Here is a 16,334-nt window from a genome sequence, read left to right as displayed (position 1 = left end):
TAGGTGTTAAAGCAGGAGAATGTAAACTTAAGTCTAGTTTGTTCTACATAGCTCCAGATCAGCCAGGGCCATATAGCAAGAGACCTTTGAGGAGGAGAAGAGGGTGGAGGAGGAGGAGAGGAGGGGCTGTTAGAGTTCAATATTTCAAATAACTTAATAATGCATTAAAGACTTAGGAAAACAACACACTCCATTTCAAATTAATGGACGTGTAGGAATAGAGATTACATCAAAGATCAAAGAAAATAATACAGTGTTGAAAAAATAAGCTAGGTGTTATGGTACACGCCTTTAATCCCAGGACTCAGGAGGCAGAGACAGGCGATCTACTGAGTTAGTTCCAGGATAGCTTCCAAAGCTACAGAGAAACCCCATCTTGAAAAACAAAACAAAAACAAAAAGGAAGAAAATCCTTCCAAACTCATTCTATAAAGTTATTCTGACACCAAAACGAAACCTACAGACCGAGCCAGGCATGATGGCTCACTTCTATAATCCCAGCAATTAGAAAGGGAAGCAGGAGAATCAATGATTCAAGGCCACCCTCTGCTACAAAGTGATTGAAGGCCATCTTTTCTAAAGGATATTCAGAAAACAAACAAAAAACTAACCAAACACCAATATGTATAATGAACACAGATGTAAAAATTCCCAAGAAAATTCCATCAAGTCAAAGCCAGCAACCCTGAAGAAATATACACCACAATCAAATTCTACCTCAAAGATGCAAGGGTGGTGTTGCATGATAAATGACCCAGAGATAGACACTGGGGTTCAAGCTTCAAGCTGAAGATCAGAAAAGCAAAGCAGAGGGGCACTAGCTCTCACTCTGCCTCAGACTGCTTGCTGCCTCTGCCTCAGACTACTGCCTTTCCCCAACGTGGCTGGAGAATGAATCCTTGATACTGACTACTAAAGACCCTGCTCCTATCTTTTATAACCCTCTAGTGCTGTGATTAAAGCCATGTGATCCCATGTGCTGAGATCACCTTTGTGTGAGCTGTTTCTCTTTAGGACTGGATTAATATTGTGTAGATCTGGGTGGCCTGGGATGCACAGATCCATTTACCTGTTAATCCTGAGTCCCAAGATAAAACGTATATACTGCTACTTCCTAGTTTTTGGCTGTTGGGATTAAAGGTGCATATCCTCACTGCCTGATCTCTATAACTGGAGGCTGACTTTACTTTCTAAATCCCCAGACAAGCTTTAATAAATCATAAATAATATATCACCACAGGATGGTTCAACTTATGCAAACCTATAAGTGATACCATACTAACAGAATAAAGAACAAACACCTATACATTATACATCACTTCAAGGTAAAAATTCAACAAAGTAGATATAGAGAATGTGATGATGTGATGGTTAATCTCAAAGTCAACTTGACTGCATCTGGAATCAACTAAGAGATAGATATCGCCTCTGAGCCCATTTCCAGAGATGATGAACTGAGGGAGGTAGCAGCTTCCAAAAGATGGCTCAGATGAAAAAAGTGTTGCTTGCCTGCTGCATTCATCCATTGCTTTGAACACACTTATCCCTGTTGGTACTGTTGCTGTTATCCTTCACTGACATCAGATGACTTCAGTTTCTTTAACCTTCTAATGTGGACTCAAACCAGTGACTCCGTCCCTAGGTATTCCGGGCCTTCACTGCAAGCCTTTAGCACTAGGCTGGGCCAGCCAAGGCATCTATCTTTGTTTTTTTCCCCTTTAAGAACTTTTCTTTTAATTAAAAAAAAATGAAATTATGTGGATATGTATGTGTCTGAATATGGGTATCTGGACATGAATGCTGTGCCCCAAAGGCCAGAAGAGGGTGTTAAATTCCTCGGTACTAGAATTATAGGTGGTTGGGAGCTGCCTGATGTGGATGCTGGGAACCCAGTTCTCAAGGAGTAGGTACTCTTAACTGCTGAATCATCTCACTAGCCCCACTGGCATCCAGCTTTGTGTGCAGCTACTGGGTTTTCAGCCTTTCCGCTGTGCAGATATCAACTGGTGGCTACCTAGCGCCTACTGTGTAAAGCGCTGTGGATGTGAGATTGAAAATCCTATCCTGCTGGGAAGCTCTTTAAACTGGAAGGTAAAGGACAATGCAAACCAGCTTCAGGAAATCCAGAAACTGATGGGATTTACTAGGTTCCTGCACTATAAAAGCTGAGAGTCCTCTGAGACTAGGGAAACAGCTTCAAAGAAGACTAAGCTGCCTGGAAGAAACAGACACCAGCTGAACTGCCCAGAAGAAGTTTAGATCAGAATCACCAGCTAGTTGAGCTGCTTGCAGGCTGTGCAGTGTGTTCCAGGTTCCCAGCTTTGTGAGCTGTCACCTATGTTTGGGTGGGTTTTAGTGATGCAGCTGTCTCTGAGTCATTTCTGCTCCTGTGAGTTAACTCTTCACCCACACTCATGTAAGTAACCTTAAAACTCACTGGCTAACCAAGTTGGACTTTGGTGGTATCCGTACTTTGGCTTGTAGATGTGTGTTTTTCATCTCCCCAGGAAAAGTTTTATCACACAAAAGAAATCTCACTGAGCTTCCTGGTATATGCACTTTCTACTGACCGTTCCTCTAGAGAACCCTGACAAATACAGAGGGGAGAGACATAGTAAAAGCAGTGCACAACAAAACCACAGCTAATATCCTATGGAATGGGGAAAAGCTGAAAGCGTTCCCTGTAAATCTAGAATGAGACAAGAACGTTCACTTTCACCACTTACACCAGCAAGAGCAATTAGGCAAAAGGAAGGAACAAAAGCCATCTAAGACTAGTAAGATGGCTCAGCTGGGTAGAGGTGTTCATAGTGAAAGGAGAGAACTGACTTGCACAGGTTGTCCTCTGACTCCCACATATGTTCCAAAGCCCACACTCATGTGGCCCCCGCACACAAAAATGAATGTACTAAAAAATCTTTGAAAAGGTCATCCAAATTGGAAAGGGGTTATCCCTTTGTAGATGGCATGACTGATGTAAAAGATAGGAAACATAGATTCCACCAAAAAATGGTTAGAATGGTAACACATATTCAGTAAAGTTGCAAGATGCCCTTGCTGTCCTGGAATTCACTCTGTAGGCCAAGCTGGTCTTTTTTTTTTAATGTGTGTTGGTGTGATCCCCAGATCCAGATCCCCAGAACTGGAGTTACAGACAGTTGTGAGCTGCCATGCAGGTGCTGGGAATTGAACTCTGGTCCTTTGGAAGAGCAGCTAATGCTGTTAACCTCTGAGCCATCTCTCCAGCCTGATTCAAGTCTTGAACTCAGAGATTCCCCTGTACTTGCCTCCTGAGTGCTGAGATTAATGGTGTGTGGCACCACTGCCCAGTTCCCATTCACATTCTTTATGTGTCCTTTTTTTTTTTTTTTAAAGATTTTATTTATTTATCATGTACACAACATTCTGCTTCCATGTATATCTGCACACCAGAAGAGGGCACCAGATCTCATAACGGATGGTTGTGAGCCACCATGTGGTTGCTGGAAATCGAACTCAGGACCTCTGGAAGAGCAGACAGTGCTCTTAACCTCTGAGCCATCTCTCCAGCCCCTTTATGTGTCCTTTGAAACATGGAAGTTTTAAATTTTAATTAGGTCTAATCTATATCTGTGTTTTTGTTGTTGTCTTGTATGTTTGATTTATGCTAGTTAGTGGGTGTGTATACCTGGATGTCTATTACCATTTGTTTCATTAACCTGAGACACTAAACATCTCGAACATGTAGCCCAGGTAGGCTTCAAACTCACCATCCAGCACTTAGGAAGCAGAGATAATCTGGTCAACACAAAGTTTCAGGACAGGCCAGGGCTACAAGACCCTGTCTCAAAGAACTCAAAAAATAAAGCAAACAAAAACAAAACTTGCCATCCCCCTGCATTAGCCTCCCAAGTACTGTGATTACAGGTGTATAACACACAAGCCCTTTCCCAACAAACTTATCTTTAGTTAAGATGCATCAGTGCTGGGCGGTGGTGGTGCACGCCTTTAATCCCAGCACTCGGGAGGCAGAGGCAGGCAGATCTCTGTGAGTTGAGACCAGCCTGGTCTATAAGAGCTAGTTCCAGGACAGTCCCCAAAGCCACAGAGAAACCCTGTCTCGGAACCCCCCCCCCAAAAAAAAAGATGTGGTCAGTGTATTAGCCTGCACTATATAACAAGTTACTTTCTTATGCTGAGTCACTTTCAAATCCTGCTAGGAGGTACTCTTGTCCGGCACCATGGCATGGAAGGCTCATGATGCATGTGTGAAGGTACTACCTACCCCTACTCACAGCTGATGAAACAGTCTTCTCTAGTTCAGTCCAAAATGATTTCCAAGGTCTCTAAACATAGTGAACAAGACTCATCTACTAAATCCAGACTGAAACTCAACACCTCCATTTAGAAAGTCTTTTAGTACCTGGAGAGATGGATTTGGCTCAGAGCACATACTGCTCTTGCACAGGCCCTGAGTTTGTTGCCAACACTCACAAAAGGCAGCTCTTAACCATTTGTATCTTCAGTTCCAAGAGGCCCTCTTTGGCCTCTACTGGCACTGTGTGCAGGTGATGCATTTATACCCATGTAGGCAAAACACCCATAAAATCTTTTACATCTTCTTCTCCAAATCAACTTCTATCTTTTGGGTTTTGTTTTTTTTTTTTTTTTGACACAGGGCTTCTCTGTGTAACAGTCCTGGAACTCACACATGCAGAGAGAGAAAGAGAGAGAGAGAGAGAGAGAGAGAGAGAGAGAGAGAGAGAGAGAGAGAGAGAGAGAGAGAGAGAGAGAGAGAGAGAGAGAGAGAGAGATGAGATCTGCCTGCCTCTGCCTCCCAAGTGCAGAGATTAAATGTGTGCACCACACTTCCTGGCTTTCTTTTGTTTTTGTTTGAGACAGGGTTTTTTTTTTTTTTTTTTTTTTTTGGGGGGGGTTTCGAGACAGGGTTTCTCTGTATGGCTCTGGAGCCTGCCCTGGAACTTACTTTGTAGACCAGGATAGCTTCCAACTCACAGAGATCCGCCTGTCCCTGCCTCCCAAGTGCTGGGATTAAAGTCGTTCGCCACCAATGCCCTGCTTGAGACAAGGTCTTATGTAGCATAAGCTAGCAAAAACTTAAAAGTTCCTGGTTTTCTAGTTTCTACCCTTTGAAGTCCTGGGATCACACTCTCTAACACCACACAGATTTCTAATCTCTAATCTCTTCAAAGAGGTGTTCTGATTGAAAATTTACATTTGACTGCTAATTACTTACTAACTCAAGCTCATGTAAAACTTCATTTTATTTTAAAGTTTTATTTTACTATTATTTTAAGTGTATGGGTGTTTTCCCTGAATGTGTGTCCATATACCATGCCTGGAATCGGTGACAGATCTGGAAATGGAATTACAGATGGTTGTTAGGCGCCATGTAGATGCTAGAAACCAAACGTGGATCCTTGGAAAGAATAACAATCGCTCTTAGCTGATAAGCCATCTCTCTAGCCCCATCAAAGCTCAATCTTACACAGCCAAATTTTCTTCCTTTCTTTTTTGTGATTTTCAAGACGCTTTCTCTGTGTAGCCTTTGCTGTCCTCATACTCACAGAGATCCAAATTTTAGTTTTTAGTACTATCTTCCTTTAAAAAAAAAAAATGATTGTGATTGTATCTGTGTGTATGTAGGCAAGTGTGTGTACCATGTGTGTCAGGGGAACCACCACCGCCTGGCTTAGTTTTTCTTTTTTGTTTTTTCAAGATAGGATTTCTCTTCATAGCCCTGGCTGTCCTGGAACTCACTCGGGAGACCAGGCTGGCCTCAAACTCAGAGATCCACCTGTCTCAGCCTCTGGAGTGCTAGGACTACGATACCACCACCTGGCTTTGTCATTCTTTACAGGTTTCTAGGGTTTTGGTAATTATTATCAATAAAAGCTTAAAAGGTGTGTGTGGGGGAGTTGTCACATGAACACACACACTAAATAACATTTAAAAAAAGATATGCTCAGGGACTGGAGAGATGGCTAAGTGGTTAAAAGCACTGGCTATTCTAACAGAGGGGTCAGGTTTAATTCCCAGTACCCACATGGTGGCTTACAACCCTCCAGTCACGGGGAATTTGGCAGGCTCTTAAGCTAGTCTCCACAGGCACCTGGCATGGTGTGAAGACATACATGTAGGCAAAACACTTTTGTACAGAACCCTGGTTTAGTTCCTAACTGTAACTACAGTTCCGGAGGATCCCAACACATTCAAGCTCTCACAGGCACCTGCATGCACGTGATACACATAATGTCACACAGGCACCAACGTATAAACATACACTTAAAATAAATACAAGTAATTTTAAAGATATACTATCTGCTTGTCGATTACGGGAAAAGAAACCTGTATTAGATATAGGAAGGCCTAAAATTAAAGTGACATCAGGATTCAAAGAACTGGTACCAGACAAAAACCTCGAAAATCTAAGTGTGAAAAATCTTCTGGTGTAAATTTAGTAGTGACACATTAATCCCTACAGAAGAGAAACTTTACAAATGTAATGACAGACATCGTCTCTTCAACATTCATACTCACTAGACACTATGAAACCCATACCAGATAAAGCAGAGAGATAGATAGAACAACACACATGGCAGGGTCTTCTGGCAAAACTCACACCTCATACATCAGAGTTCATTCCTGAAAGAAGAAACTTGTTCCTTTTTTCTTCTGTTCAAAGAAGAAAAACCTTTTCATTACAGGGTCAAGTACTAACCCACATAGGACAGTGCACAGAAACCGGCTGTTTTTAACAGTTTAGTAACTGTTTTAACTAGAATGGTGTGGCAGACATTTTTTCCAGGTCTCACAAGCCTGATGACCTCAGAGTTTGATCCCCAGAACCCATATAAGGGCAGAAGAGAGCCTACTCCACGAAGCTGTTCTCTGACTTCGATCCACAGATACAATAACCATTAATTAGGACATCAGGAAAAGGCTGGGGATATGTGACCAGCATATGCGAGGTCTCTGGGTACCATCTCCAGCAAACATCAAGAGCAAAAAGAAGAGAAACACTGAAGGTGTTTAGGAATCTGTGTTGATATGGTCTTAGCTTTTCAGACCAGAAAGTTGAATAACATCTTTGGCAACGTCAATTCAGTTATGACCATCCTCAGATTCCAGTCTCTTTCTCCATTCCTATACCGCTGCTCCCATGCAGGCATTCTTCAACTGGCCTATCACCCAAAACCCAAATTTCTTTTCTTTCTTTTTTTTTTGAAAGGGACGACGACAGAGTCTTGATAACTATGGCTGGCCTAGAATTCACTATGTAGACCAGCCTGGATTCAGACTTCAGATTCAGAGTTTAGTGCTGGGATCAGCTTGCATTACCATATCCAAGATTCCCCCTACCCCTTAAAAATCGATCTGTCTGTCTGCCTGTGTGTGTTTCTTTTTCTTTCTTTCTTTTAGGTTTTTTGTTTTTTTGAGACAGGGTTTCTCTGTGTGTAGCTCTGACCATCCTGGAACTCGCTCTGTAGACTAGGCTGGCCTAGAACTCAGATATCTGGAACTCTGCCTCTGTCTCCTGAGTGCCTGGGTGCTGGGATTAAAGGTGTGGACCAACACCAATCAGCAAGATGTATTTATTTCATGCCTGTGGGCATTTGCTTGCATGTATGTATGTGCACAGGTGTGCCTGGTGGCCAGAAGGGAGTGTAAAATTCCCTGGAACTTGAGTTAAAAAGAGCTGTGAGCCACCATTTGGGTGCTGGGAGCCAAACCCAGGTCCTCTGGAAGAGCAGCAAGTGCACTTAATTGCTGAGCTTTCCAGCGCTCCTTTAATTTCTGAAAACAGTCTGGTTTATTTTTAACTCTCTCCTATTTGCTCTCACATCAAAATTTTTGTAAAGGCCATTGATCAAGCACATAATGCTAAATTCAACAAACATTTTCTTTTTCTTTTACCCTATCTTACCACTCTGTTTGCTTTCGTTTTGTCTTTTAGCTATCCACTACTGCTTTTCTCTAATTCTGGCTACTGCTTCTTTTGTTCCTCCACGTTAACCTCATTTGCCTTGAGCTTCTCCTTTGTTTCTGGTGCTGGGCTTAAACCCAGAGATCTGTACAAGTCAAACAAATGCTCTAACCATAGTGCTGTACTCCTAGCCTCCCCCCACACACCCTTTTGAGATAGGGTCTTTCTGAGTAGTTCTGGCTGTCCTGGAACTTGGTAGGCCAGTCTGACCTTGAACTCAAGAGTTCACCAGTCTTTTCCCCTACTGGGATTAAAGGACTGAACCACTATGCCCAGATCCTATTCTTTCTTTTTAGCCTAATTTCTGCAGATTCGTGTTCTATTTGTTATTTCTATGGTTACTAGATATATAGAGATAAACAGATAATGAAACCTCATTCCCTTCAGACTTCACCCTCAGGGCTCTTTGCTTCTATATTCATTTGTCTTCTGGATGCCTTCCCTCCGAAATCAGAGATATCCCAAATTGTCTAAATTTAAACACATCTCAGTATTACCATCCATTCTGCTGCTCAAGTCAACAGGCCCAGGAGTAACACCTGATCCTCAATCCCACTCAGCTTCAGCCACCACATGAAACAAAACACCAAGACCGATGACTCAGATTCTTAACTTTTGTTACTATTGCCATCCCAGTCGCCGCTATCATCATCTCTTTCAAGGACTACTATAGTACCTAGACAATCTCCTAGACAGGCCAGTCAGAGCACAGGTCAAGGTACTTACAACCAAGCCTGACATTCCAAAGTTCAGTTCAATCCCAAAGAACCTACACAGTGGAAGGGAGAACAAACTCTATTGTAAGCTGTCTTTCTGACCTCTACAGGTGTGCCATGGCACACCCACACTCACACCCATAAGTAAATGTAAGAATTTCCAGAATGTTATTACACTCCACCTGAAATGCTACATACAAAGGAAGAAATTAGTGGAATGCAGGATTTATAGACAGGGCTGGAGAGATGGCTCAGCGGTCAAGAGCACTGCCTGCTCTTTCAAAGGTCCTGAGTTCAATTCCCAGCAACCACATGGTGGCTCATGACCATCTGTAATGATATTTGGTGCCCTCTTCTGGCCTACAGGCATACATGCAAGCCGAGCACTATACACACATAAAAAAAAAAAAAAGGATAATCTTGCACACTGATCTTTTGATTAGGGTTTTAGAAGTGGATGGAGTCCCTGAGATAGAGCACTGACAAGACAAGGTATGTTTTAGGAACACTGACACAGCACACCTGACAAAGAAAGGGGAGGCCACAGACGATACCAACTTAAGAGCTTTTAAAGCACTAAAACCTCTATGGTTTACAAAGTGCGTTTTTATTTTGAGACAAAGAGTACCAGTATATGGTCCAGGCTGGCCTCTAACTCATGATCCTTCTCTGCTCAGACTCTCTATTTCATTCATTCATTCAGAGACAGGGTCTCATTATGTAGCTCTGGCTGTCCTGGAACCCACAGAGATCCACCTGCCTCTGTTGGGATTAAAGACATGCACCACCACCAACCAGCCTGCTCAGTCTCTTCAGGGCTAGGAATTCAGGCATATACCATTATACCCTGCTCACAAATTATTTTCTCAAATCCAGTATTTCACTGAATCTTCACTAAAAACCTTAAAAATAGTATTATTGGTTGAATATGTTGGCATATGCTTTTAATTCCAGTAATGGGGAGGCAGAAGCAGCTGGATCTATTTGAGTTTGAGGCCAGCCTGGTTTATGTAATGAATTTGAAGCTGGCCAGTTAGGGCTACAAAGTGAAACCCTATCTCAAAAAAAAAGGTATTCCTTGTATATCATTTTAAAGAACCTGAGACTTAGGGAGATTAAATGGTGTTGTAGGATATCCTTACTATTTTTTATTTTGGCTGGGGGGGGGGTTAAGACAGGGCTTCTCTGTATAGCTTTGTAGACCAGGCTGGCCTCGAACTCACAGAGAGATCTGCCTGCCTCTGCCTCAGGAGTGCTGGGAATAAAGGTGTGCACCATCACTATAGGTGTGACTATGCTTTAAGAAAAATCTACACAAAGTAACTCAGGAGAGACTGGAGTGACAGCATCATGCAGTGTCCAACTACAATATAGAAAAGCAAAATAAATAGCTATTACCTGACTAGAAGCATTATCAGTTGAGCTCTAGCTTTACTTCAAAGGCTACAGGTTCAATCCTTAGCACCCACATGGAAGCTCACAACCACATGTTAACTCCAGTCCCAGGGGATCTGATAACCTCTTCTGGCCTTTTTGGATACCAAACACAAGTGACGAACAAATATATGCAAGCAAAACACCCAGACAGATAACATATTTAAAAAGCTGGCTATTTTGGCAGTTCAAAACATGGGGAGAGCTTGTCTACATTGGTCCTCTATAGCTAATTATCGGTCTTACTTAGCCTAGGCTGCCCTTGAGGTTCTGATCTTCCTGCCTCTACCTACACAGTGCTGGGAATATAATAGGTATTTGCCAACATGTCTGGCCTATGAAGTTATGTGGACTATCTCAGGTCTTTGTACATTCAAGGCAAACATTTTGCTAAGTAAGGGGCTCTATACTCAAGAAAAAAATATTAATTTATATGTATGTAGTCTGGGATATATGTGTAGAGGTCAAACACAATCTGTAGGACTTGGTTATCTCTATCCTCCAAGCGTGTCCAGGGATCAAACTCAGTTCTTTAACCTGGCAGCAAACACCTTTATCTGTTCAGCTATCTTGCTGGCTCTAGTCTCCACTTTAAAAAAAATTTGTTTATCTTATGTGTATTGGTGTTCTGCCTGCAAGTATGCCTGCATGAGGGCATCGGATCCCCTGGAACAGGAGTTACAGAGAGTTGTGAGCTGCCATGTGGTTGCTGGGAATTGAAGAGCAGCCAGTGCTCTTAACCACTGAGCATCTCTCCAGCCCCATCTACTCTCCACTTTTAAAACTACCTACTTTTTACAAATTATGCCTCATAATCTAGGCACTGTTAGCGGCAATTTTTACTGGTTTGCATTAGTAGCTTAAAATGCACAGTATACAATTGTATAAAAATGTTTTCTTTAAGGCTTCACTTTCTCTTTTGAGACATGGTCTTACTGTATAATCTAGGCCAGTCTTCAACTCATGGTAATCCTTCTTCAGTCTCTAAATACTGGATTTGTGAGTTAAAAAACAAACAAAAAACAAAAACTTTTAGAAATTTTAATTTTTTGTGTGTCCACATCTGTACTTGTGTGTGGGTGACGACAGATGCCCATAGATGTAGTTACAAGTAGTTGTGAACTGCCTTATGTGTGTGCTGGGAAATGAATTTGGATCCTGGATAAGAATAACCACTGAGCAGGCAGTCTTTAATCCCAGTAGAGGCAGGTGAATCTCTGTGAGGCCAGCCTGGTCTACAAAGCGAGCTCGAGGACTGTTATACAGAGAAGCCCTGTCTCAAAAACCAACCAAACAAAACAAAACAAAAAAACAAAAACAGAACTGGGTTCAGGGCACACCTTTAATACCAGCACCTAGAAGGCAAGGGCAGGTGGATCTCTGTGAGTTCGAGGCCAGCCTGGTCTATGGAGAATTTCCAGGACAGGCTCCAAAGCCATACAGAGAAACCCTGTCTCGAAAAACAAAACAAAGCACTTTGCTGGGGGCGGTGGTGGCACATGCCTTTAGTCTCAGCACTATGGAGGCAGAGGCAGGCCGATCTCTGTGAGTTCAAGACCAGCCTGGTCTACAAGAGCTAGTTCCAGGATAGCCTCCAAAGCCTGTCTCCAAAAACATAAAAAAGAAAAAAAGAAAGAAAAGGAATGACCATCGAGTCATCTCTCTAGCTCCTAAAATGTTTTTTCAGACAAGTATGGTGGAGCTTGCCTGTAACTCCAGCACAAGGGAAGCTAAAGTAGGAAACTGTGAGTTCCAGGCTACCTTGTGATAAAGAGTAAGGCTTTATCTCAAAACAAAAAACCCAAGATAAACCTGGCCTGGTGGTTCGTGTCTTTAATCCCATCACTCAGGAGGCAGAGGCAGGAGAGATCTCTGAGTCCAGTACATTCCTAGCAACCATATACGATTTCCTTAGTTTTTTGTTTTGTTTTGAGATAACTCTTGTTATATATAGTATAGGCTATCCCAAACACACTCTCACATGCTAGGATATTACAGGCCAGTGCTGCCATACCTACCTAAACTTTATTGCATCTTTAGTTGTTTATTTATTTATTTTTTGGTTTTTCAAGACAAGGTTTCTCTGTGGCTTTGGAGCCTATTGTGGACCAGGCTGGCCTCGAACTCACAGAGATCCCTCTGCCTCTGCCTCTGCCTCCCGAGTGCTGGGATTACAGGTGTGCGCCACCAACGCCCAGCCAGTTGTTTATTTATTGATGCATTTATTTTTATGTGTGTGGGAATTCTGTCTGGGCTTCCCTGGGATTTCCTGGCTCTAAAGAGTTGTAAACTGCCATATGGGTTTACATTGTACTTTGAGCTGCCATGTGGGTGCTGGCAATCAAACCCCAGTCTTTTTTTTTTTTTAATATTTATTCATTTTTATTTTGTGTGCATCTATGTCTGTGTGAGGATGCCCTAGAATGGGAGTTACAGTTGTGAGCTGTCATGTGGATGCTGAGAATTGAACACAGAGCAGCTGGTGCTCTAAACTACTAAGCCATATCTCCAGTCCAATTCTTATTTATTTATTCTATGTTCACCAAGAGGGAAGTGTGTGCATGCATGGTGGAAAGAGACAATTTGTGGGTTCCAGGGATTAAATTCAAGACATTAGGCTTGGCAACAATAGTCTTTGACTTTTAAGGCATTTCACCCACCCAGCTCTAACTTCTTTGAGACAGGGTCTTGTTATAATATTGTCCAGGCTCCTTCAATTGTTGGGCTCAAGCAATTCCTGTTTCAGCCTTCTGAGTAGCTGGGACAAATGGTGCAAGCCACCACACCATCGTAATGACTCCAAACTTTTTTTTTTTGAGACAAGGTTTCTCTGTATTGCTTTGGAGGCTGTCCTGGAACTCACTCTGTAGACCAGGCTGGCCGCAAACTCACAGAAATCCGCCTGCCTCTGCCTCCCTAGTGCTGGGATTAAAGGCGAGTGCCACCAACGCGCGGCATGACTTCAAACTTTTAAAGAAGTCATTAAGATCATCGAAAAAAGCTTCGACAGTTATATGTTCTCTAGACAAGTGGATTCCGTTTGGGCTCAATACCCAGACTACCAAAGAACAAGAGAACAAAAATAAAAAACAGAACACACCCCCCTTCAAAAAGAAAAAAAACAAAGGTAACAGACATACACACTAGGTCTGGTGAGTGTGGGAGCAGAGCTCAGCAGTAGAGTTCCTATGCTTCAGTTTCTTCAACTAAAACAGGAGAACCAGAGAAGGAAATGCATTAAACTGAAGAGTTCGTAGAAGAGTGCTGATCATATAGATGCATCAGCTATTTCTATCATAGCTTTCCTCCAGCTGTCTTGTCTGAAACTCTCACTTTGGTAAAACTAGTAAACTAGTAAACTGGTAAATCTTTTTGTTTGTTTATTTTTCGAGACAGAGTTTCTTTGTGAAATAGTCCTGGCAACTCATTCTGTAGACCAGACAGACTGTCCTCAAACTCACAGAGATCTGATTGCCCCTGCCTCCCAAGTAATGGTATTAAAGTGTGTACCATCAACTTCTGGTAGCAAATAATCTTTAAAAAGCCAGAAAGGCAGCTTTAAATAAGAAAGTTTCTTCCACAAGTTCCCCATACTTCCCTTCACATCTAAGCAGCCTAATCAACCACTGCCTAGGACAACAGAACTACAAAGACCTGTTGAGAGTTTATATTAATCAAGATCCACCCTGGATTTTGGAAGAGAATGACAAATTCCCGTTAGCAGGATGGTGGGAATGGTGATTAGATAGCCAGCACCCACTAGAATTCAAATGGTTGAGGTCTTTGCTAGAAATCAAGAGCAAAGGAACATCTATAGTTTCCTCACCAACACAGACAGTGGAATCACTAACAAAGGTCTATTAAGTGAGTAGTGAAGTATAACATATAGGCCCTGGGAGAGTATATGTAAAGAGGCAAAAGAGCAGACTCTGGGTAAAGACCGGCTATATGATAACCAGTACCCAATGGGCCTCGATTACTAGCCTTGCACTAGTTACCTAATCTTCTCAAAGCACCAATTCACTGTTGTAATGGAGATTACCCAAACTACCTAGGATTACACACTGTGATTAAATATATCCTTACTTTAGTTTGATCACTGAAGTTAAGCGGGAAGTCACCTGGCTTGATATACTAAAAATTCTTTCTGGGACTTTGGTCAGGTCTTGCTCTTGTGCTGAAGAACTTTCACATTCTAACAAGAAAAAAAAAAAAAAAAAAAAGATACCTCACTTAACACCCCCCCCCTTTTGTTTTTCTCAATACAGGGTTTCTCTATGTAGCCCTGGCTGTCCTGGAACTCACTCTGTAGACCAGGCTGGCCTTGAACTCAGAGATCCTCCTGCCTCTGAAGTGACAGTGTGTGCTACCACCTCCCGGCTCCACCTTAAATTTTAGAGGCTGATATGCAGTAAAATGTGGAAGAATCTCATTCCTGGAGGCTGTTTATTAGCTATGTTATCTTCTTTGAGATTGTTCTCAATCTGTAAAAATGAATCTAGATTACCTCTTGCCTTCCAGGGCTCCAGTTGCTCCTAGATCTTTCTTAAACTTTCTACAAGGTTCTGGAGGGGAAAGAACGGCTATTACTGAAGGTGGGGAAGAATGCCACGTTATTTATAGAGCTGGCTAGGCTCTGCACACTCCCTTTCTAGAGATGAGAAAGCTCAGAAACGGAGGGATACTGTTCTGTTGTACACTGTGCTAGACACCTTCTCTATGCAATTCTGTTTGTAAATTAAGTAAGAGGATGAGGTGTGAGAAGTGTCAGGCCAGTTCAGATTTGAAAATCACAGGCAGGGAAAATAATTTGTGTTCCCTTAGGATCAGGAATCATAAGAAATTTCAGAAGTGCATTGAGGTGCTTCTCTTAAAGTTGGTGGGGGTCAGCAATTCACCCTGAACCCTTTGAGTTTCATTCAGACTAAAGGTTTCAAACTGGACCCCTAACAAAATACCTTCACAACTTTATGTAGGGTTAAAACGGTCCCTTCCTTCCTTCAGCCCACCACTAGGGGGCCAAAGCATAAAAAGCAGTTAAATCCTAGAGCTCAGGAGTGATCACCCTGTTTTAATCACTGTGTGACCTTGGATAAGTTACTTTACCACTCTAAGCCTCAGTGTCCCCATCTGTAAAATAGGAACAACAACAGCAACCACTCCACTAGGTTGGAATTAGGCTAAACAAGACACATTAAGCGCTGACAACAATGTCTGCACATACAGATTAGCAAAGTTCTTACTTTACTGATGGCAATAAATTACCAGTGCTGGTTTTGTTTCTGAATTCAAAGACTTCACCATCGTACTCTTTTGGGCAGGGGCCTTCGTATCCAGAGTCCTCTTTTTTAAAAAAAGATCAACAGGTCTCTCTTTTCCTGCTAACCAACCAGAGTTGGTCCAGAAACCTCCAATCTCTGGCCTGCCTATGCCAAGAAGTCTTGGCGTTGGGCTCTCTAAACACTACGAAGCCTGTCACCGAGGCAAGCCGAACTGGGGCATTTTCCCGGCCTTCCAAGGCCCGGGCTGCGCTGGACCCGGCCTGCCCTTGGTTACCGGTCGGGAGCCGGCCTGCCCCGCGCCTCCTCTCCAGGGGCTCTCCCCGCTACGTGGGCAGGTAGGGCTTCACCTCGCTCCGGAGCGCGTCGGCCCAGTGCCCGCGGGGACGGGCTCCCCGTGGCGGCGGCCGGGCCTGCCGCCCGAGCCCGCTCCCAGCTCCCCGGCAGGCAGGCAGGCAGGCAGGCAGGCTGGCGCAGGGCGAGGGCAGGGCCCTGCCTTCCCCCGCGGACGCGCGAGCTCGGGCCCGAGGCCACCACGTGGGGACACCGGGGGCGCCGGGCATCCGGAACCAGCCCCGGGAGCGGCTCCCCGTGCGGCCCTGCGCCGGCCCTGCACTGGCCTGAGGGGCACTCCCGACCCGATTTCTCCTCCCGTACCTATCGGGACGCTTCCGACATCTCCTTCAGACGAGAGACAGGCCCTCGCAGACCCCGATCCCCAAGACCTCAGCCCGAGCACCCATCTGCGAGCTGCCTCACTCACCCATCGCGGCTCCGCTCGCTCAGACTTGGCGGCGGCCGCAGCTGTGGCTTCAGCGGCAGCTTCGGCAGACAATATGGCGGACCTGCAGGACGGCGGCCTGACAGGGACAAACATTTTATACCGTACTAAACGCGTTCTCAACCCTCACGCCCCTT

The 16,334-nt window shown here is 43.6% G+C and overlaps 1 protein-coding gene across 2 annotated transcripts in view; it reads right to left on the bottom strand.

Annotated features, from left to right (window-relative positions):
• The window catches only part of Kpna6 (karyopherin subunit alpha 6), a 36,285-nt gene extending 19,951 nt beyond the window's left edge, over positions 1–16,334 (bottom strand). The window contains exon 1 of one of the 2 annotated variants that reach the window (XM_027399400.2): positions 16,180–16,334. In XM_027399400.2, coding sequence (XP_027255201.1) covers positions 16,180–16,183 — 4 coding nt within the window. In that variant the 5' untranslated portion in view covers positions 16,184–16,334. Of the gene's footprint in view, positions 1–16,073 lie in introns of both variants that reach the window. The other variant, XM_027399399.1, reaches the window with a different exon arrangement.

This window comes from Cricetulus griseus, chromosome 2 (genome assembly GCF_003668045.3).
Source record: "Cricetulus griseus strain 17A/GY chromosome 2, alternate assembly CriGri-PICRH-1.0, whole genome shotgun sequence".
Lineage (NCBI taxonomy): Eukaryota > Metazoa > Chordata > Mammalia > Rodentia > Cricetidae > Cricetulus > Cricetulus griseus.
This window is presented reverse-complemented; position numbering and strand designations above follow the sequence as displayed.